General features: G+C 42.6%; 1 protein-coding gene across 2 annotated transcripts in view; it reads right to left on the bottom strand.

Annotated features, from left to right (window-relative positions):
- DENND4C (DENN domain containing 4C) overlaps nt 1–23,842 on the bottom strand; it is a 105,591-nt gene that overhangs the window by 62,590 nt on the left and 19,159 nt on the right. For both annotated transcript variants that reach the window (XM_024193148.1, XM_024193149.1), the window contains exons 2-5: nt 11,958–12,279; nt 4,698–4,950; nt 3,407–3,476; nt 1,078–1,247 (exon numbers count right to left, since the gene is read on the bottom strand). In XM_024193148.1, coding sequence (XP_024048916.1) covers nt 1,078–1,247; nt 3,407–3,476; nt 4,698–4,950; nt 11,958–12,262 — 798 coding nt within the window. In that variant the 5' untranslated portion in view covers nt 12,263–12,279. The remainder of the gene's footprint in view (nt 1–1,077; nt 1,248–3,406; nt 3,477–4,697; nt 4,951–11,957; nt 12,280–23,842) is intronic.

Raw genomic sequence — 23,842 nt, 5'->3', positions numbered from 1 at the left:
AATAAACTAACAACATCCAGAAGGAACCCAGAGCTTCTATGCTATGAAATAGCACCTTCTACACAACCCAAACCAATTTAGAAAACTGTTCTGTTTATGAACATTTCCATGTGGTTGCACTACACATAAAACTACACAGGAGCTTGTTGTTTAGAACCCATTTTACATAGACTTTTGACAGAAGAGTGACTTTTCCTATCACTCCCAACCTTGCCTGCCAAAGTTTCATGTTAATTGAAATATACTGGAAAACTGATAATGCAAGATCAATAACTGATACCCTAAAATATGTTCCTTATAAAGGAAAAAGATTAATACAGATTTCACTTGTCCTTTGGTCAACAAGGATTACTAAAGTGGCGAAATGATTTGGGGCTTCTTGGATGACTATGGAGCAATATTAGAGCCAGGTACTGTGGGATGAGATCAACAGAAACTAAACCTAAATATTATTATAAATGAAGCAACTGAAGATCCCCTTTTCAGTTGAACATCTTTTCTAGAGATGGATTAAAACTTCTTTTGCCCACATGGAGTGAGTTTGGATTTCTTGATCTATCCAGGTCCTGCAATTTTAGTTCTATGGAACCATAACTGTATGCTTCATTCCCATGGGACTAAACACCACAAAAAACTCTTCATATTATTTCCTTCCTGCCTGCCTGTCCCTTGCCTTCCTATAGGCTCAGCCACCTCAAGCTCTGCATAGGCACTGTCACGCCAGTGTTCATTTTGGGGCTGGTTTCCTACGTGCTTTTTTGTGTATTTTGGACATATTTCAGAATTCCTCCCAAAGTTTCTAGAAGCAAGACTAATTACTCGAAGGGGAAAGGAGATTATTTTAGCTACAGTCAGTCACAAGTGACCAGGAGGATTTGTATTTCCTCTTTCCACAATAAATCCAAAGGGCATAGGTGACAGACATTCAGTAGGATAACTGAAATTTCTCAAATACTGAAGCAGCAATGTATATTTTCTCTCCATACCAAATGAATTCTAGCTTTGGATAAGTCCTGATATCAACCATTAAAAAAAAAAAACAAAAAACAAATAAACCAACACAATACTCAATCATACCTTTTCTGCAGAAGAACCAGTCAGGACAAATGTTGAAAACACTGGTAATGGGTATTTGGTTTGAGGATCCCAGCATTCAATAGTGGCTCCCATAGGAAGGCAGAAAAGAGGTACAGATTCTGACAATGGGAATGACTCATAATCATCCTCTGGATATCTGAAAATTAAGCCTTTTTGGGAAAAAAAGAAAGAAAGATTGACAAGTGCATTTTCAATGCTCTGCAAGCCTTGAACAAAATAACAGCAGTATATTTTCTACAGCTATACATTAAGATCTACTGCTAACCAGACATCATAGCTGCTTATATAACCTTAAGTGGGGCGGGGGAGAATTCCTGTTAAACTGCACGAGACAAAACAATCTAATGTGGATTTCAAATATCCATGTACGTTTAAAACTCACTTTTTGTAACAGTTCAAACAATTCCAAATTGTAAACTTTGATAACCGAATATCTGGCTTTAAACTACATAGGAGCTGCTTAAAACTTATTCTACACTAGCAATGCCTTGCTGAGCAGAATTAATGTTCCATTGAATAGAAACATGAACTCACTGACAGGCTGTCTACTTTAAAACTTCAATTAATTTATGTTAATTTGGTAATTTAACTGCTAGTACCTCTGAACTGCCTTTTGGGCAGTATTTCTGGCTGACAGATACTCCTGAATTCCTAGAAACACTGCACAGAAGTATCAGCATACCAATGTCACTTATCTTGGTTATTATATAGCACCATCCACCCTAGTATCTATGGTTTACAACTCCACTCAGGAAATAAATGTTGGCAATTTATTCCATTCAATGGGCAAAGGAAGAGGCTTGTCCCTAGACTTCTGATGTCTTATGCTCCATAAGCCCAACTGGGAAGGTCTCTTTTTTTAAAAACTAATGCTACTTCCACTATTTTAGTGTAAATTCACAGACAGATTTACACGTAGAGATTTTCCAGCCAGTTCTTGGTTGGGACATTCCTCAGCCCCTCTCCTTCACTTAAAACAGGTGAACAGATTGCAGGAGAGGACAGAAGAAATGCACCTAGCTTCCACGGTATATGCAAAATGCTCTGATGGTTGTGAGGAACACAAATAAAAACAAAAGATTGTCTGGAACCTCCAACCATTTCTTACTCCCCACCATCCCCAAAAATACAAACAAAATAAAGAGAAGCTTTTTGCTCACTAAAAGCAAATATAAATATTTGCTAAACTGAGTTAAGGATACCTGGCTGCAGAGTCTGCCAAGACAAGCCATAAAATTAAAGGAAACAAGCAGCAAAGTCAGTACAGAACACAGCCAACTGCTTGTAATAGCGGTAGTCATTTGGTAGTGTATTACACCTGATCTCCTCGGACTGAACTGGCTTCCAATTTCCTTCCAAGTGCAATTAAAAGTTAAGAACTGCTAAGTGTCAGACATCTCACAAGGCACCCAGACACATGGCAGTAATTCAGTGCCTCTCCACAGCCCTGCTAAAATATAACTTATCCAGGTAGTCTGCTGGGATTCCCTTGCAGTTTCTTCACCTGACTAGACAACGAATAACAAGCAGCCAATGTAGTTAACCCTCTGCTCTCACTGCTCCTCCTGTTAAATCCAAGCCAGTTGGGAGGTGGCTATTCCAAGCTTCTGCCATGATTTTTTAAACCCCTCCTCAACAATCAACACTCCCAGCTATGCCCCCACTCAAACTACCCTAGGGCCCCCCATCAACTTCCCAAACACCACCTCTCCCTGGCAGTCTGTCTCAGTCTCCATCATCCTGGCTCCTACAAACGCCACACCTGCTACTGAAGGGTGCACAGGACTAGGCTCCTGCCTCATTTCCATCTGCTCTCAGCATGCAAGTACTTGTTCTCAATGGTGAGAAACATCACACATGGAGCTGCATAAGCCTGGGCAGTTATGAAGTTGTGTTTGCTCTCTACAGCCTTTCATCATTTAATTCCCCTCCGTCTACACACTACATCTCAGATGCGTCCGCTGGCAGTCACTAGATTTGACCAACAGGGAGCTAAAGTGAGGACCTTCTCAGTGGTGGGCCCTGAACTCCAATCTTAGCTTGTTTAACAAAGGCCAAGTTGATCTACCTTTAGAGCTAGGTACAAGCTTTATATGTTTGCTCAGGATTTTGCCGGGGAAGTGGGATAAGCTGAAGAAAGGATTATAGGAATTCATTTTGGTTGACATTTGTCAATGGTTGTTATATATTGGCTCTCTACCCTGAGAGCAAAGTTAATAAGTCGAAAGAATAATTTAAAATAAAGTTAGACAGGACACTTATGTACTTCTGCTAATATATTTAGGTGCTCTTATTTGCAAAAACTTACCAGCTTTATATGCTATTGAGTTAGAAGCCGGCATAGACTTCTTATAACAGAGGTACACACTGGACCCCCACTGTAAGACACAAATTAAGTCTCATCAAAACCCATAGAGACAGCATCTGAATGGAGCAGTACAGGTTAAGTGTTTGAACCTATTTACAGTTATACCCAAAGCAGAGACATTTAAATAAAAAATGTTAGAGGAAACGTTGGTGTTCATCAGCCCAACAAGTAACAACACATCAGGAAATTCAGAGTTAATACTGTGCCCTTTATCAAAGGTCGTAAGTAAAAAGACACACCCACTGTTCTGTGGCCAACAAACAATGGAACAAGTACAGGTGAAATAAAGCAACTGCAGCTTTCACTCTGCATTTCCTTCCTTTTGTCATTCAAGTCAGACCCTTAGAGGGACATCATAAGCTTTTACAGAATCTGAGACCAATGGAAATATTTCCACAGTGTTTGGTTTGTTTTTTGGGGCTTGGGGTATGACAATGTATACAAGTGTTTTTAAAACAGATTTCCCTGCAGTGTTGGAAAACTAAAGGAGTGCTGCACTAAGGCCATGTCTAAACTATTGGCACTACAGCAGCACAGCTGCAGCACGCTGCTGTAGCATAGGCATTTCTGAAAAGGGTTTCTCCATCAATGTAGGTAATTCACCTCCCTGAGCGGCCATAGCTAGGTTGCGTTGACCTAGCCAGATCTACACCCAGGGTTTGGGCAGCTTAACTACGATTCTCAGGAGTTTTTCACACTGCAAGTGACATAGCTAGGTCGATCTAAATTTTAAGTGTACTCTACAGTTCAGAAACTGAAGGCAAAGCAGACTATAAACAAAAGTAAAACTAATTTCATTGATGTACTGTCCAATGGAAAGTCCAAGCAAGGAATATAAGCAGTGAACTGGATTCTCTGACTTTTAAATAAAAAAGTGTTATCAGTAACAGGTAAAGAAATGTGTTTACAGTGGTTTTTTGTACTGGCCCTTAACTACCACTAAGGAGGTTTGGTTTTCCCTTTTCCTTTTAAAGGGGAATGGTGTGTCAACATGCAAATTGAGAAAATCACTAGTTAGTTAATGGAAATAATCCTGGCAGAAGCTTCCAAGGAAAAACTGAAACAACAAGAACTCAAAACTAACATGACATAAGTCATACTGAGAATGAAAATATATTCACAGTAGAAGACACACATTAATAACAGCATTAAAAAGAGTCCAAAAGCCTTCCTGTTTTGTCCCTTTTTGTTTTAGAAAGGCCTAAAGTTTTAAAATGACATTTATTCTCACCATGCCACAATTTAAGTTCTTATCAACTTTGCAGAACGTATGGGGAGGCGTTTCTCCTTTGCTGGTAACAATAACACAGATATCTGTTACAGCCAAGGAATTCTGAGGCCGTACTGGAGGAGCCCTTCGATAGGTAATAAAGATTCGTTGGGAAGTAGCTGAACTGTTGTTAACATTGGCACAACGACCGTAGGGAGTAGCTTGGATCACCTCACAGCCTAAAATTACACGTTCCTTCCCTTCATATAGAACTCTGCAGATGAGGGAAACAAATAGAAAGATACAAACATTACACACAGATACATCATGTTATTTGTGCAGATACATGCATGCTGTCTTTCTAGGACTGCAATTAGCTTTGCACACCAATAGTAAATAACAACTGATGTGTGAGAAGTGTACATTTCACAGTTATCTTAACCATAGTCTCACAATAGCAAGAGGTGTGAGGTATGTGAAAATACACACTAGGCAACTGGCCTAAGCAGAGAAACTTTTAAAAAGGGGACTTCAGTGGGAGTGGCAAGTCTTCAGCAGTAGGTGTGTTACTTTCGGACACCAAGTCTGAAAGTTTGGCCCTAAGTAATTAACTAAAGGAACAGTGGTGGCGTTGCACTGTCAGCTGTCAAAGGAAGCTTTCACAATGTTTCCTCACACTATATCTAAACATGTCTTATGCTAGGAGTTATTCCTTTTCAGAAGTACTAAAATGTTACCAAATTCATTTCAATTATTTTTAAGGGACTATTAGAAAAGACTGAAATTTGCTAGCTTGGTCAGCTTTGAGAGAAGTGGGTCAATCAAAGTTTGGATTCATTGTTTCTCTGGTAATTTTTTTTGTAGGGGTTCTTAATCTCAAACACTAGCCAATTAAAAGGATTATATTTTCTGTTTAGTATGCTGGGAGAACTGCTAACTTCCAGGAGTAGAAAACTCTAAATATACTCAGCATGGAGAACAGTTGCTTGAATATGAACAGTGGCAAGAAAGGCAGAATTCAAACTGTACCAAATCATATTTCTAAAATAGTAATAAAACATGCAAGTTTTATCTTCCCCCATCCAAAAGAAAGCAATTGTTCTGTCTAATCAGACCTCCACACTACTCATATACCGTCTATACTCGTTCCTTAGCCCGTCAGTTTATAAGCCGACCCTCCCCCCAAAATGGATAGGTAAAAATAGCAAAAACTGTATGACCCTTTCATAAGCCGAACCTATATTTCAGGGGTTGGCAAACATTGGCTCCTGGCCCATCAGGGTAAGCCGCTAGCGGGCCTGGACGTTTTGTTTACCTGGAGTGTTCACAGGCATGGAGCCCTTCAGCTCCCAGTGGCCACAGTTTGCAGTTCCCAGCCAATGGGAGCTGCAGGAAGTGGGGCCACTTCCCTCAGCTCCCATTGGCTGGGAATGGCAAACCGTGGCCACTAGAAGCTGAGGGGTTCTGTGCCTGCAGATGCTCCAAGTAAACAAAACCCTGATGGGCTGGGAGCCAAAGTTTTCCGACCCCTGCTATATTTTAAAAGTTGGCATCACAAGAAACACTCGAAAGTTTTGCTAGAATTATTTTAATGTAATCTAACGAAAAGCCTGTTATAATAACTGAACAAATATGTATTCACCTTCAAAATTACAGTCAATATTTAAAATCAGTAAACGGGTATTTAAAACAAGTAACTTAGAACAATATGAGACTTTAAAAAGTCTTAAAATCCTTCAAAGTCTGAATCAGTCTCTGATTCACCAAACAGTTCATTAAACTCTGCTTCAGTCACAGCTGTACCTGCATTGTCATCGTAGATGTGGGCAGGGTTGTCTTCAGACTCAGATTCCTTCTCATCATCAGCCTCTGTTGTGTCATCATCAAATATGGCATCATCTTCTGACCCATCGAGTGCACTGCTGATACAGCATTTCCAAAATGATTTTTCTATAATTTCCGAGGGAATGGACATCCACGCGTTCTTGATCCACTGGGTAACCAGATTGATTTCTGGCTTCATAAGTTTCCCGCCTTTTGTCAACTTCGCCATGCCTGAGCACATCCTGGTCTCTTATTCCACACTTTTTCCAGCCATTCAATAGTCCCACTTTCATCCATCCATCCCTTTTCATGTGCACGTACAATGACACCAGCAGGAAATTTCATGTTTTTAGGCAAGGTTTTGCTTTTGCAAAATCAACAGGAGGGAGCTTTGATCCATTTGCCAAACACGATAAAACCACTGTAGAATGGATTTTTTCATGGCCAGTGGTTTTAATGAAAACTGTTTTTTCACCAACACCTGTTACCGTTCTGTTAATTGGGAGATGGAATGTCATCGGTGTTTCGTCCATATTTCCTATTTGTGACAGTTCAAATGCATATCCCTTTCGATATTTTATAATAAACCTTTGGAAAGATTTGATTTTTCTTCCAGATCTCTCAGCAGTTTTTGCGCTTTGTTCGCTGACAAAGACAGAGACCATGACGGTTCATGAAGCGAGTACAACAATCTGCTGATGCGACAAACACTGACGGCTTTACTGACTTGTATTTGTCGTCTTTTGACATCTGCAGAGCACGCAGATGAATTCCAGTTCTAGTGACAGTGTACCCATTTTGTCGATATTCAACAACCCAATTATTGAGATCTTTCTCCAGCTCAGGAAATGAAGATGTCCTCATTGGACATTTTTTCTTGCTTCTTGGCATGTCTTTTAGCGTTGTTTTATTTTTTCCCCCATTCTCTTGCTTCTCATTGATACAGAATTCACGAGCAGCGGCACAATTGTTTGCTTCTGCATATTCAACAACTTTAAGTTTGAACGCTGCATGATAAGCAGACCGTTTTCTTTTGATTTCACCGTTAATCTATTTTCATACTAGTATTTAAAATTAACATTATAGTTATAGATTTTGTAGGACTTTATATAGCAATGTCACCTGCTTTATCACTGTCAAATTATTATTGTTTTTTGTTTATTTCAAAGCAGCCCTGTAGATTGACGTCTGTGGCAATAACAGGCTATTTAAATTTTATTAGAGATTCCATCGATTCTGCACATTACATATTCATATTGGCTCGAGACTTATGAGGTCCATTGGTAGAAATGCATGAAGAGATCAAATTACACAGTAGCGGACTGACACCAGTGCTATAGTACTATCGTTCATTGTATTTTTCTGATTGACTTGTAAGGTGAAGCATTTTGTGAAAGGCATGGGTCAAATGTCATGCAGTTCTGCAGCACTGCTCTTTTAGTATTCCTTTCAAGCCAATCTAGTCCACTAAACAAAGCCTTTGCAACTTTAAAAGGCTGCAGTATTGACATCAATAAATGGGTCGGCAAACTTTGGCTCCCGGCCCGTCAGGGTAAGCCGCTGGCGAGTCAGGACGTTTCGTTTACCTGGAGCGTCCGCAGGCATAGGTCGCCACTTCCCGCAGCTGGGAACAGCAAACCGCAGCCACAGGGAGCTGAGGGGCTCCATGCCTGCAGACACTCCAGGTAAACAAAACGACAATGTATTCGATATTCAATTCAATGATTCCATAGAGTTTAAAATCATCAAATTTTGGTGTAGACCAGTTTATAAAGCTGACCCCCGCTCTTTGATGCGTCACTTTTTTACCAAAAATATTCGGCATATGAACGAGCATATACGGTAATACTTACCACTTTCACACAATTTTCAATATTCTAAAATCTTAACGTGCCTCTTTTGTTTCCCTTGACTAAACATACTTAGTTATGCTGATGATTCTCTTTTTCTTGTTGCCAAGAACACTGGCACCTAGCTTCTATAATCACATATGTTCTTTTGTGGTAAGTGGATAGAGTACCTGTGATTATAACTGTCACCAAATATCCTGTGCCAATCACTTCTGTGACATACCACTAATAAGTCTTAAGAGTATACCATGCATTTGTGTCTGTGATTAAAAAAAACTAGTACCTACAGTATTACATTCAAGCAAAAAGATCAATTCAACCGAGAGTATGATATACCTTTCATATTATGTCAGCATGTAGCAGCCTAAACCAGTCAGTTGAGCCACAGAAGACAGTTGCACAGTGGACTTCAAAAAGCAATTTTAGTCCATTAAAAGGCCTGATCTTGATCCTGCAACACTGAAATGGACACTAATGGACTGACTTAGTGCCCCTTACTATGAGATTATTTCTTTGGGTTGCTACAATAATAATTTTATGTACATAAGGGCGCAGATGGTGCTGAACGCAATATAAAAATGGATATAGAGAGCATGCCGTGTATCATATTACCTTCACTTTTGACTTACTTGAAAAGTGAAGTGTTCCTTTTTACCTGGCATGGAAAATTTTAACTGAACAAATTAAGTCCAGCAAAGTTATAAGAAACTGAAAATAGGTCTTATAATGGGAAAAAGTATCAGACTGTTCAAGAGAGTATTTCTAAAATGCACCCTTCACGACATTTTTTAATGACAAGATGAAATAAATGTAGGGGGGAGGGGGGAGAAATCAAACTATTCCCAGCAAAATATACAGCATCGCCACCATAATAAAATATTGGTAGTCCCATAATTTTAATATTAGCATAAAATATTATCTTCTACTTGAGTTTCAGAGAGGTTTCAATTTAAGGCCTATTTATAGTTCACAAGTGTTTAATTTCACAGATAAAAAAATTTAAAACTAAAATAAGTTTATTCTTGAAGCATGTTTCCAACTTGACTTCATCTTATAAAAGGGGATATTGCATCCCTCAATCCCCAGGATAAATTTCATACATTTCCAAGTGCTACCAGAGAGATGCTTAAAGATCCCAGAATTAATTATTTCAAACATTTTTAAGACAGGATATTTAATCAGCCTCCAAAACTGCCTCATCAGGCTCATAAAAAGGAAATTCACTAGGCTAGCAACATGACAAAACCAAACCAGTTTCTGGCTTCATACACAGTAATGAAATCCAGAAGCAGACTATTAAAAGAAGGGTGTTTGTAACATTCCAGACCACAGAATCAAAATTTGATCTTTGGGACATGCAACTGTCAACAACAGCACTTCAGGTTTAGGTCACACTTCAATACATGAGCAAAGCCCTCTCTCACCAGTGTGTGATAAGTTTGCTTCTATTGAGTTCAGCTTCCACACAACAACCCCTTTCAGATTTATCAGCAGAGGTGCGGCCCTAATCAGAGCATATAATTTACTCTTGTACAACATTTAGGAGATAGACCTTTCGAAGGATAAGAACTGTTCCCTATTTCAGTGATCTCATACTTTGGACTTGCTCCACCACCTAAATCAACGGGAGGGCTTTCCGCTGACTTCAACAGGATTTAGATCAGGACTTTTACTTGGAATGTAGCCATCCATTTCTTCAGGATAAGTGTCTCCTTCTCAAGTGACTTAGAATGTCTCTATTCACCAAATTCAGTTCATGTCATAGGCATATATTTCGTCATCAAATCTACTAGATTTAAGACACATGTCACAATGCATCAGTCAACAGCACTTAGAGGAAAAAGTGCTGCTTTCCCACAATCAAGGAAATCTGTAAAAATAATTGATCTAAAAACACTAGGAACAATTTAAAATAATACATGGACTACTGCACTGTGTTTTACCATATTCTAGTACAACAGACCCAGGGCTCACTCTAGTTTCATTCCTCCTCCTGCTTCAAGCTGGACCTCTGACTCTAATGTCTTTGTATTAAGCAAGTTTCTGCAGCACAGCAACCCTTCCTATCTCTGTTAAAAAGAGTTAGGAAGGCAATTTACAAATATTAAATAGCAGGAGAAGCCAAAGCTAGCGCAAAAAATGTGGTGGGTCAGAAGATTTAGGAATGCCATTAAGTTTCTACTTATACTAGCATTATTAGATATCAAAAGGCCTAAGTCATTATTTGCCTCATGGAATTATTAATTTTCCCATGTAAAGGTGAAAAACGGGATTCTGTGAAAAGGGGCCGTAAGGCATTATGGAACACTGCAGGTATTACGAAAGCTCCCAATTAAACAGGGTATAGCCCCCTCATTGAGAGGTGGTTTAACTCTCATCTGCTTTGAGATTAAAAATCTGTCTTCACCAAATTTTATCAGTCGATATTTCTGCAGATACTCTTATTAAAAAAAGGTAGACAGTATGAGATGGGTCCAAGACACAGGTTACAAGGTCTCCAAAATTATAAGCAGCTGAAAGTCAACAATACTTTTGGAGGATTATTTGTGAAAAGAGCACTCAAGTGTATGTTGTCTGGACTACACAGGACAAGTTACTTTTCCTTATTTGTGCATTTGGAAATGCACATGGCAGAGGGGCACTGCTGGCACATGATGGCATATATCACACACCACACAACAAAAACACTAACCCAGGAACCTATCCTTGCAATATAGCCCATTGTCAACTCTGTCCACATATCTATTCGAGGGACACCATCATAAGACCTAATCATATCAGCCACGCCATCAGGGGCTCATTCACTTGCACATCTACCAATGTGATATATGCCATGTGCCAGCAATGCCCCTCTGCCATGTACATTGGCCTAACCAGACAGTCTCTACACAAAAGAATAAATGGACACAAATCAGACGTCAAGAATTATAACATTCAAAAACCAGTCGGAGAACACTTCAACCTCTCTGGTCACTCAATTACAGACCTAAAAGTCGCAATTCTCCAACAACAAAAACAGACTCCAACGAGAAACTGTAGAATTGGAATCAATTTGCAAATTGGACACCATTAAATTAGGCTTGAATAAAGACTGGGAGTGGATGTCTCATTACACAAAGTAAAAACTATTTCCCCATGCTAATTTTTCCCCCTACTGTTACTCACACCTTCTTGTCAACTGTTTGAAATGGGCCACCCTGATTATCACTACAAAAGTTTTTTTTCTCCTACTGATAATAGATCACCTTAATTGATTAGTCTCGTTAGAGTTGGTATAGCAATACCCATTTTTTCATGTTCTCTGTGTGTATGTGTATATCTTCCTATTGTATTTTCCACTGCATGCATCCGATGAAGTGGGTTTTAGCCCATGAAAGCTTATGCCCAAATAAATTTGTTAGTCTCTAAAGTGCCACAAGTACTCCTCGTTCTTTTTGCTGATACAGACTAACACGGCTACCACTCTACAACCTCATAGGTGATCATAGGACAGTACAGTGATGAGGCCACATAAGTACTTAGATACCAGATAATCCTAAGGACTAAATTTTTATTCTCTTTCTACAAAATGTCACATATGATGTCACAATAATTGAAGGACTCTCACCCAACGTCCGTAAGTGGTGGTTTGTCCCGGCCCCTCTTGTAGCAAAGAAAAAGCTCTGGACTTTTAAGACTCCCATAGTTCAAGTTGGCTTGAAGGGCTGTGGGGGTGGCTTCAACACAGGTGTAACCCTCAGGCACCGTTTCACCAGCTGACTTGATGATGACAGCTAGGTCTGTAATTGGAGCCTTTGGACCAGCTGACTTTGTTTCAAAGCGGTTTACTTCTTGGTCCAGAGAGGTCGAAGTATCAGTGAGTCCTGCCACTACAAAGTAGTCGGCCACTCTTGGACCTTTGTCTTCTAGCATGGTTGTCTCTGTACTTCCTGAAAAAGAAAAAAAGTGAACAGGTTGACAACTTTCACATGAGCTAAGATTACAGAAACAAGAGTGTTTTAAAATTAATTTTAGTAAATCAAGCATTTCAGTATATAATCCCCAAAATTACTTGAAAGATGTAGGGCAACCCCCAGGATTAATACTCTCAAAGGTTCAAACTACTCAGTGAAATATAACTAGAAACTCCAATATGTACAATATTGTGTCATCAAAAGGTGAGTTTGGATATAAAGATCAATGAACAAATGAACTAAGAACTTGATAGTAGATACTTTAAGAATTCCTCTGGTTAGGAGCTGAAAGGACACAAACAAAGAGGGCTCAGTTGGCATTTGTCAACTTTGCCCACCCTTAAATCCTCTCGGGGTCATCAATTCATTCAGGTACCTACAATGCATCTACTCCCGTTAAAATGTATATTCTTCATTGCTAGTGTCCTTAAGGCTAATCATGGCCATACATTAAAAAGCTGTATTGTTCCCTTTTACACATTCAGCTTCAGTGTCACATTGCTATGCACAAAGAACGCAATACAAGTTCTGTGCTTACTGCAGTATCTTTTGCACACTTCATTTTATTTCAGAGTTGAGAAATAACACTGCAGCCTTCATGCCTTTGCCTAGCAATTTGAACATCTGGAATTGATTTTACACAACTGTGTATCCATCGTCATATTCCATCAGCATATGTCACCACTCAGCTGCACATTCCAGGCCTGGAATAACCTATTGTCCTGCAGCATAGGATGAACACATCTCTCTTTTGGAATAATGAAGTACAATTTCATAATGGTGAGAAAACTAGCTGCTAGCCTGCATTTAAAAATCCTGGGTCCATTGAATGATTAGCTTGTCAGATATTAGGAAATTCCTACTTTTGCTCAGAAACAGGAAGAGACTTTTTGTAACTAACTTACTACCCATCACCATATTATGCTCTTGTGGGAGCCCCACAAGCCTACCAAAGCCGTACCATTGCTCCAGCAGAACTCCTAGGCCCAGCCAGCTATATCCAAGCTACAGCCCTAGAAGAGTGCAGAAACTGGACTTCTGCCTGCACACATTAGCAGATCCACCAAGATCCCCCCAGACATCCATCTACCCACTACCTCATCTACAGATACGATGTCTGTCTGATATCATGTTAACAATACTTTTTAATTGGAATGTTTGTGTGTCCTGGGGAATACTAAGATGTTTTACCTGTTCTTGCTTAATTATTACTGCACTTTTATTTTATCCTGCAGGGTGGCTAAGCCTGTTTTCCTACAAAACCTACAAAAAAGAGGATTCAGTGCTAGCAGAACTTTGTTCGAAAAGATGAAATGCCAAAACTTTTGAAAAAATCTCCAAGGGCATGATGGAGAGAGGCCACAATAGGGACTCAGATCAGTGCCACGTGAAAGTCAAGGAGCTCAGACAAGCCTATCAGAAAACAAAGGAGGCAAAAAGTCGCTCCGGGTCAGAGCCGCAGACATGCCGCTTCTACGCTGAGCTGCATGCAATTCTAGGGGGGGGCCGCCACCACTACCCCACCTCTGACCGTGGATTCCAAGGCGGGGGTAATCTCATCAGCCACACCTGAGGATTCTGCGGACGGGGAAGAGGAGGAGGAGGACGACGAGCTTAAGGAGAGCACACAGCACTCCATTCTCCCCAACGGGCAGTATCTTTTTCTCAGCCTGACTGAAGTACCCTTCCAAGCCAGTACCCAAGACCATGACCCCATGGAAGGGACCTCAGGTGAGTTTACCTTTTAAAATATAAAACATGGTTTAAAAGCAAGCGTTTTTTAATGATTAATTTGCCCTGAGGACTTGGGATGCATTCGCGGCCAGTACAGCTACTGGAAAAGTCTGTTAAAGTGTCTGGGGATGGAGCGGAAATCCTTCAGGGACATCTCCATGAAGCTCTCCTGGAGGTACTCCAAAAGCCTTTGCAGAAGGTTTCTGGGCAGTGCAGCCTTATTCCGTCCTCCATGGTAGGACACTTGACCACGCCATGCTAGTAGCAAGTAATCTGATATCATTGCATGACAAAGCCTGGCAGCGTATGGTCCCGGTGTTTGCTGGCATTCAAGCAACATCCGTTCTTTATCTCGCTGTGTAATCCTCCGGAGAGTGATATCGCTCATGGTAACCTGGTTGAAATATGGGAATTTAATTAAGGGGACAGAGGTGGCCCTTCCTACTGGGCTGTTTGCCTGTGGCTGAAAAGAAATCCTTCCCTGTAGTAAGCCAAGCGCGCGGGGGGTGGGGAGGGGGAGGAGGAGTTTGGCACTAAGCCTCTCACGTGTGGCTAGCAAGGATCTTCCCTGATACCAGCCACGCGGTGGGGGGAGGGATAAAGCGATCATCCCAGAGAATTAGATGCGGGGGGGAAGGGGCGGGTAGTTTGTTTTCTGCTGCTGAAGGTTAACAGGAAAACTGCAGCACTCAACGGGCTTTGCTTGGTATGTGGGAAAGGAGGACGCAGAAGCCAAAAGACAATGGCTTACCATGGCCGCATGCAAGCCGAATTCTGTTGCCCGGACCTGCGTCTGTGATCTCTAGCAGCAAAGCCACAGGCACTCAATATTAAGAGGCAAAATGCGACCTTGCACAGAAATCACATGTGCTATGTAATGTGAATAGTGTTGTTCACCGTGAAAGAGTATAAGCATTGTTCTGTAAAATGTATCTCTTTAAAAAATTCTCTCCTTTTTTCCCCCTCCCTCCAGCAGCTGCAAATTTTTCAAGCCTCCCTCCTCTGTCCCGAAGGCTATCTCAGATAAGGCGTCGGAAAAAGAGGACGCGAGACGAGATGTTCGCGGAAATCATGGAATCCACCCACAATGAAAGAGCTCATCTGAATGAGTGGAAGGACACGGTTTCAAAGTATAGGAAAGATGCCAGTGAACGTGAGGACATGAGGGACCAACGTGAGGACATGAGGGACGCTCGAGATGAGAGGTGGCGGCAGGAAGATCAGAGGAGGCAGGATGCAACGCTGGGGCTGCTGCGTGAGCAAACAGAGATGCTCCGGCGTCTGGTGGAGCTTCAGGAACGGCAGCAGGATCACAGACTGACGCTACAGCCCCTGTATAACCCCCCTCCTCACCCAGACGTGTAAGAACGCGGGGGGGAGGCTCTGTGCACCCTCCCACTACACCCCAGTGGACAGCCCAAGCAAAAGGCTGTCATTATTTTAACCTTTTTTTAAGTGGCCTTTTCCTTCCCTCTGATCCTCCTCCCAAACCCCACCCAGGCTACCTTGTCAGTTCTCTCCCTCTTTTTATAGTCAATTAATAAAGAATACATGATTTTTAAACGATAGTGACTTTATTTCCTTTGAAAGCAAGCTGTGATCGAAGGGGGAGGGTGGGTTGCCTACAGAGAATGAATCAATAAAGGGGGCGGGTTTTCATCAAGAAACAAACAGAACTTTCACACGGTAGCCTGGCCAGTCATGAAACTGGTTTTCAAAGCTTCTCTGATGCGCCGCGCTTCCTGGTGTGCTCTTCTAATCGCCCTGGTGTCTGGCTGCGTGTAATCAGCAGCCAGGCGATTTGCCTCAGCCTCCCACCCCGCCATAAAGGTCTCCCCCTTACTCTCACAGAGATTGTGGAGCACACAGCAAGCAGCAATAACGATGGGGATATTGGTTTGGCTGAGGTCTGAGTGAGTCAGTAAAGTGCGCCAGCGACCTTTTAAACGGCCAAATGCACATTCCACCACCATTCTGCACTTGCTCAGCCTGTAGTTGAACAGCTCCTGACCCCTGTCCAGGCTGCCTGTGTATGGCTTCATGAGCCATGGCATTAAGGGGTAGGCTGGGTCCCCAAGGATAACTATAGGCATTTCAACATCCCCAAGGGTTATTTTCTAGTCCGGGAAGTAAGTCCCTTGCTGCAGCCCTTTAAACAGAGTAGTGTTCCTGAAGACGCGAGCGTCATGAATCCTTCCCAGCCAGCCCACGTTGATGTTGGTGAAACGTCCCCTGTGATCCACCAGTGCTTGCAGCACCATTGAAAAGTAACCCTTGCGGTTTATGTACTGGGTACCCTGGTGCTCCGGTGCCAAGGTAGGGATTTGGGTTCCATCTATCACCCCACCACAGTTAGGGAATCCCATTGCAGCAAAGCCATCCACTATGACCTGCACATTTCCCAGAGTCACTACCTTTCGTAGCAGCAGCTCAATGATTGCTTTGGCTACTTGCATGACAGCAGCCCCCACAGTAGATTTGCCCACTTCAAATTGATTCCCGACTGACTGGTAGCTGTCTGGCGTTGCAAGCTTCCACAGGGCTATCGCCACTCGCTTCTCAACTGTGCTCTCATCCTGGTATTCTGGCGCTTCAGGGCAGAGGAAAGCAAGTCAAAGTTCCATGAAAGGGCCCTTACGCGTGCGAAAGTTTCGCAGCCACTGGGAATCGTCCCACACCTGCAACACTATGCGGTCCCACCAGTCTGTGCTTGTTTCCCGGGCCCAGAATCGGCGTTCCACGGATAGAACCTGCCCCATCAACAACATGATCTCCAAAGCGCCGGGACCCGCAGTTTGAGAGAATTCTGTGTCCATGTCCATATCACTCTCGTCACCGCACTGCCGTCGCCGCCTCCTCCTTGCCTCGTTTTTCTGGTCCTGGTTCAGCATAAACTGCACGATAATGCACGAGGGGTTTACAATGTTCATGACTACTGTCTTGAGCTGAGCGGGCTCCATGCCTGCCGTGGTATGGCGTCTGCTGTGTTCACCCAGGAAAAAAGGCGTGAAACGGTTGTCTGCCGTTGCTTTCATGGAGGGAGGGGTGAGGCTGTACCCAGAACCACCTGCGACAATGTTTTTTGCCCCATCAGGCACTGGGATCTCAACCCAGAATTCCAATGGGCGGGGGAGACTGCGGGAACTATGGGATAGCTATGGGATAACTACCCAGAGTGCAACGCTCCGGAAATAAACGCTAGCCCCGGTACATGGACGCACACCGCTGAATTAATGTGCTTAGTGTGGCCGCATACATTCGACTTTATACAATCTGTTTCCAAAATTCTAATTCTGTAAATTCGGATTAATCCCATAGTGTAGACATACCCTTAGGCCGAGTCAAAAAACTGGCTATCCTTATCCTGCAACTCTTAAGAGCAAAGGCTGCCAAGTGAGACAAATTATGATAAATTGAGTTTTATAACTGAAGTAAAAATGTTTTTATAATATAGGACAATAGAAAAGTTTAGAGTTTAGAGCAACTGATCCATAACTATGAAACAATATACTTCAGGACTCTACCAGCATACATTGGTATGAGTACAACTATGACAAGCAAACACATTGGAACTCTTCCTGTTTGGATTAACCCCCCGCAAACACACACGCACACACACCCTTTAAAATGGATATCTCCAAGCAGAGTATTCCTATATATAATCAGACACGTATAGACCAAAACAAGAAAAAATATATGGGGCAGCACTGTTTGCGTGTAATGGCTTAAGTCTTTACTTTATAAAATTTATATTTTTGGTTAAAAAAAACAGATACACATTACCAAACCTTCTGCCATATGCTACATGTTCAGACAATTAAATTTCACATCTTCTCAATGCAAGCAACATTTAAAAATCCGTATTTTAAGTCTACTTTCAGAGGACAGAAAGCAGGGAAGGACAAAGTGAGAAATGTTTGCTAAAGAGCAACAATGTTCCCAACTCTAACAATTTTATGGCAAATCTCACAATATTTGGTGCTCTTAAAGCTGTAGATCCTCGAGTCATGTGATCAACAGAGCTAGTCAGAAACTTTAGGGAATAAAGTGTTTCACTGAACCCACCCTCACTCGCTCATTTTCATTGGCCTGGGGCACGGGGTGCAGGCTCCAGCTGGGGTTGCAGGCTCTGGGGTGGGGCTGGAGACGAGGTGTTCAGAGTGTGTGGGGGGGTTCTGGACAAGGGCCAAAGGGGTCGGCGTGTGGGGGGGGCTCAGGGCTGGGGCAGGAGGTTGGAGTGCGGGCTCTGGGAGGTAGTTTGGGTGCAGAAGGGGGCTCAGGGCTGGAGCAGGAGGTTGGGGCGCGGAAGGGGGTGAGGGATGCGGGCTCTGGGCGGCGCTTACCTCAGGCGGCTCCTGGGAAGCAGCCAGCATGTCCCTCCAGCTCCTAGGCGGAGGCATGGCCAGGTGGCTCTGGGCGCTACCCCCGCAGCTCCCATTGACGGAATGAGTAGCAGAGTGAAGGGGAAACGTGCTCTGCCCTGATGACTGATATAGTACACGCACGCTGTGTTGTCTGTCATGATCTTGATGGACTTGTTTTTCAGTAGGGCAAGAAAGTGGAGGTAAGCATTTCTGACCATCCTTAATTCCAACAGACTGATGTGCAAGCACTCTCCTGTTGTGAGCATTTGCTGGGATTCTGAGCAGACACAAATGTGTTCCCCATCCTAAGAGGGAAGGGTCTGATGTAGGGCTCAAACAATTAAAAAAATTAATTGGGATTAATCACAATTTTAATTGCACTGTTAAACAAGAATAGAATGGTATTTAAATATTTTGGATGTTTTTCTGCATTTTCAAATATATTGGTTTAAATTACAATACAAGAATACAAAGCATACAGTGCTCACTTATTAAATATTTGCGCAAAGATAAACAAAAGAAATAGTATTTTTCTATTCACCTCAGAGACTGCACTACAGTACTTATCTATCATGAACGTGCAATTTATAAATGTAGAATTTTTTTTTTTTTTTTTTTACATAGCTGCACTCAAAAACAAAACAATGAAAAACTTTAGAACCTACAATCCACTAAGTTCTACTTCTTCTTCAGCCAATCACTAGACAAACAAGTTTGTTTACATTTGCGGGAGATAATGCTGCCCGCTTCTTATTTACAATGTCACCTGAAAGTGAAAACAGGCATTCACATAGCACTGTTGTAACTGGCATTGCAAGGTATTTATGTGCCAGATATCTAAACATTTGTATGTACACTTTGTATTCTGTGTTGTAACAATATTTGGATGGATTCATCCACAAGATAAGTGACTGTAGGACCCAACTGAGCACAGATACCTGCTGCTAAGACTGTTTGCTGGGTATATAAACAATCCAAAGCCATCCAGGAAGACATTGAAGATAAAATCTGGTGTTTTGGGTCACAAAAACACAAGCTGCCATGTGTCCCAGCAGTTGCAGACATGTCCTTGCTGGAACTTGAGGGCTGAACTGCACTCTTTGTATAAGGTTCTTTAAAGCAAGGAACCTGTCAAGAGAAAGACAAGTTCTGCCCATTATCAAATCCAAAAGTGCTCCTATAAATAATTCATTGTGTAGGGATAAAGATCAATTTCTCGAGATTTATCTGAGGCCTAGACATCGGAATAGTGAAGCTGTTGTATGAACAGCTGACCATACCTCCTGACATGACTGATCCTTGAGGGGGCCAGTCAAAGATAGTTATTCCTAGATGAAGGAGGTAGGCAGCTCTGACTTCCATGATTTTTAGAACACTTTTCAGGCAGAAGACAGGCTGAAGGGTAGGAACCCAATACCTGTTATGATAGTGATTGTGAGAGGGAATCACTATGTGGAGGTAGGCATCTTTGAGGTCAAGGGTCACAAACCAGTTTCCTAATTCCAGGGAGGAAATTATAGCTGCTAGGGACATAGTATATTTCAGGCATCTGACATGCTTGTTCAATTGTCTGAGATCTGGTATTGGCCTCCAACCCATATTTTTTCATCGTTCTCAGAAAATATCTTGAATAGAACCCTTTTCACCTGTGTTGAAGTGGGACTGGCTCTATGGCTTCTAGACTTAAGAGTGCTGAGATCTCGTGTCAGCAATTGCTCATGAGAGGGGTCCCTGAAGAAGAACAGGGAAGGAGGTTGGAAGGGCAGGATAATGTTAAATTGGATAGTATAATGCAAAGTAATCACATCCAATACTCATTTGTCTGATGTTATAGCCTGCCATGCTCGATATATATGAGAGGAGAGAGATGTCCAAAATGCAAAGGGTGGGGTATGTTGTGAAGCTGATAAAACCTGGTCATTGGGTGGTCTGGAATCTCAACCAAACCATCAGAACTGGCATTTGGATAATGTTGAAGGATGGGATGAAGCAGTCAAGATTGCAGATTTTTTCCTTAGGAAAATCTCAACTCTCTCTTAGCCAGTGGTTCTGGTGGCCTGAAATTGAGCAGGGCAAGATCTGTGTGCCAAATGAGACCTGCGAAGCTTCCTTTTATTTGCAGGCATGTATCTCCCTAAAGGCCTAAGTGTTGCCCTAGAGTCCTTTAGGGCATGACGCAAGTCATCCGTGGAATCTGTGAAAAAGCTTCTGGCCATCGAAAGGTAAATCTTCCACAGTCAATTGTACCTCTTGTGGAAACCTGGACAACTGAAGCCAGGAAGCTCACATCATCACTACTGTGGTGGAAACAGACCTGGCTACAGTATCCACTGCATCAAGTGAAGCCTGCAGTGAAGGTTTTGCCAACAGCTCACCTTTCTTTATTATGGTGCTTAACTATTCTTGATGATGTTCTGGTGGTAAATGGTCAATAGAAGCATTAAACTTCTCGTAGTTCAGGTAATTGTATTTTGACATCAGTGCCTGGTGGATAGCCATCTTGAACTGAAGTGTTGCTGATGAATAGCTCTTAGGACCAAAACAGGTCCATATGTTTCTGGTCCTCATTACAAGAGTGGCTTTTGGGGTATTTTACCTGTCCCTTTCATTGACTGTATCCACAACCAGAGAGTTCGGTGCTAGATGAGAAAATAAAAACACAAAATCCCTGGCTGTGATTCCTGGTAGTGGTTTTTTGTTTATGTTTTTAAATCAACCCTCTTGCATGTGGGGGGACCTCTGCTGGAATTTGCCAAATAGACTTGGCTGGCTCCAGGATGGCTTCATTAATTGGCAGTGCCCTGTACTGAGGAAGAGACATGAAATATGTCCAAGAGTTTGTGATGGGAATCCTTGACTTCAAGGGGAATCTGCAGGATATCAGTGACCCACTTCATCAGGTTCTGGAATTGTGTAAAGTTATCAGCTAACGATGGCAGCAGTAGCATGACTGCATCATCCAGTGATGACAATGAGATGTTTGTGAGGTAGGGTGTAAGCCTACTTGTCTGCCCTTGCCTCTTGCTTTTCAAAAGGTCTCCTCTGACTCAGTAGGGGGAGGAGAGATAGACAGTACTGGGGATGAGGTATTCTGTGTTCCCTGTGGGACTGAATTGAGGTCCCTCAAAACTGCTGGCAGCACATTGCCCACGGATCCTAGGTAAGGCCAATGAGGGAGACCATAAGGCTTGTGGGGAACAAATCCAAAGCTGGTCATCCCAAATGTTGGAAGGCAGGGGTCTACTATCCTTCCTTGGTTGCATCTGCAACAGGGAATAACTTCTCCTGGAATAAATTGGAGATACATGAACAGAAGTTCAGAGTCTGAATTAGAATGCTCCTCCACATATTGTATCAGAGGTGAAAACCCCTCCACATGGATAGTTGAAGATGGAGAAGAAGATCTCCCAGAAACATAAGCATCAGTGACCAGTCAACCTAGATACTGAGAGGTGTCCAGAGACTGCAAGGAGTAGCGATCTTGTGGTACTGGAAGCATAACAGAACTCGGTACCAGCACCAATGGTGTGCAAAGGCTGTTGTGTGAGGCACAGATGGGGTTGAGGATTCCATTGAACCCAGTCTCTTGCTAGCAGTAGTCTTCGGTACCAAGCCCTTTACCGCTGAGATATGGGACTTAACTGAAGTCTTAGCATGCTTCTTGGTACTTGTAGTACTCGGGAGCCTCACCAGCACTCCTCTAGGGCCCTGAGGTATCTGGTGAATGGATCTCCTTTGATGAGGAACTCTGTTTTGCTCCTCTTATCCCCTTCCTTATACTTGGAGTGGGAAGCTCTTGGTACTAGCAGTTATCAGTACCTCACTCAAGGAAAGTGTTTGAGACTGGACTTCTGGTGTGGTCTTTCCCTTCCTTGCAAGCTCTCGATGACGGGCCACTGACAAAACGTGGAGAGTCCCTGTACAGCAAGTTCTCTGTACCCAGGTCCAAAACCTATTTTAAGGCTTGCTCCATCATTAATAGTTTATGCTTAATTTCTCTGTTTTTAATGGGATCTTCCCCTAAAAAGAAGAGCAGATTTTACACTTGCTGGGAATCAGTCTCCCAAGCAACAAATGCAGTGGGAGTGCTCAGCACTAGCAGGAATTACTTCGACAAGTGAGGTACCTTTTAAATCCCAGATGGTGACAGTGATTGTGAATTGCTCAGGCTGATTACAGAGGCTACAAAAACAGAAAAGCCAATAATAATGATAATTTTTCAATTATCTCCATATTTACAAGGACATGTCACCTCAGGATGGGATGCAGAGATAAAATTTCTAGATACCATGAATGGCTGCTTCTTGGAGCAGCTAGTCCTGGAACCCACAAGGAAAGTGGCAATTGTCAGTTTAGTCTTAAGTAGAGTACAGGATCTGGTTCAGGAGGTGAATATAGCTGAACAGCTTGATAATAGTGACCATAATGTAATTAAATTTAAGATCCTTGTAGGAGGGGAATAGCAAAGAAACCCACTACAGTAGCATTTAACCTCAAAAAGGAGAACTATATTTTAAAAAAAAAAAAAAAAAAAGAGGAATCTAGTTAAATGGAGAGGAATGGGCACAAGTGAAATGTCTGTAAGTTGTATGGAAACTATTTAAAAACATCATAATAGAGGCTGAAACTAAATGTATTTTCCCCTTCCCCCCACAAAAGGCCACTATGGCTAACCAGTGTAAAAAAAGACAATTAGAGACAAAATGGCATTCTTTAAAAATTGGAAGTCGAATTCCACTGAGGAAAATAGAAAGGAACATAAACTCTGAAAAGTCAAGTGTAATTGGGGAGGCCAAAAGAGAATTTGAAGAGCAATTAGCAAAACCTAGCAGCAGAAAATATTTGAAGAGCATCAGAAGCAGAAAGCCTGCAAAACCATCAGTGGGACCAATGGATGATCAAGGTGGTAAAAGAGCATTCAGGGAAGATAAGACTGTTGTGGAGAAGCTAAATGAATCTTTTCCCCTCCATCAGTTTTCACTGAAGAGGATGTGAGGACAGATTCCCAAATTTGAGCCATTCTTTTTTAGGTGACAAATCGGAGCTTTCAGGGATGTGAGGTGCAGGCAGGGGGTTTAGGGCAGGGAGTTGGGGGGCAGAGGGCAGGAGAGGTTCGGGCTCCGGCCCGGCACCACTTACCTAAAGCAGCTCTGGGGTGGCAGCAGTGCACACCAGGGCCAGGGCAGGCTCCCTGCATGCCTGCCCTGTCCCCAGCCCCACACCACTCCAGGAAGCGCTGCGGCCCTTGCGGGGGGGGAGGAGGGGGAGAGGCAGCGGAGGGCCGCCCATGGCTCCCATGTTGATTTAAAGCATCCGGCGCCCCGGGCCCTTTTAAATCACTGCCCCAGGGCAACTGCTCCCTTCGCCCCCACCCCCCCGCCCATCGGAGGCTGCGAGGGAGGGGGGCCAATGGGGCAGGGACATTAAAGCGCTGCCGCGGC

Source organism: Terrapene carolina, unplaced genomic scaffold (genome assembly GCF_002925995.2).
Source record: "Terrapene carolina triunguis isolate 2854851 unplaced genomic scaffold, T_m_triunguis-2.0 Scaffold113, whole genome shotgun sequence".
Lineage (NCBI taxonomy): Eukaryota > Metazoa > Chordata > Testudines > Emydidae > Terrapene > Terrapene triunguis.
This window is presented reverse-complemented; position numbering and strand designations above follow the sequence as displayed.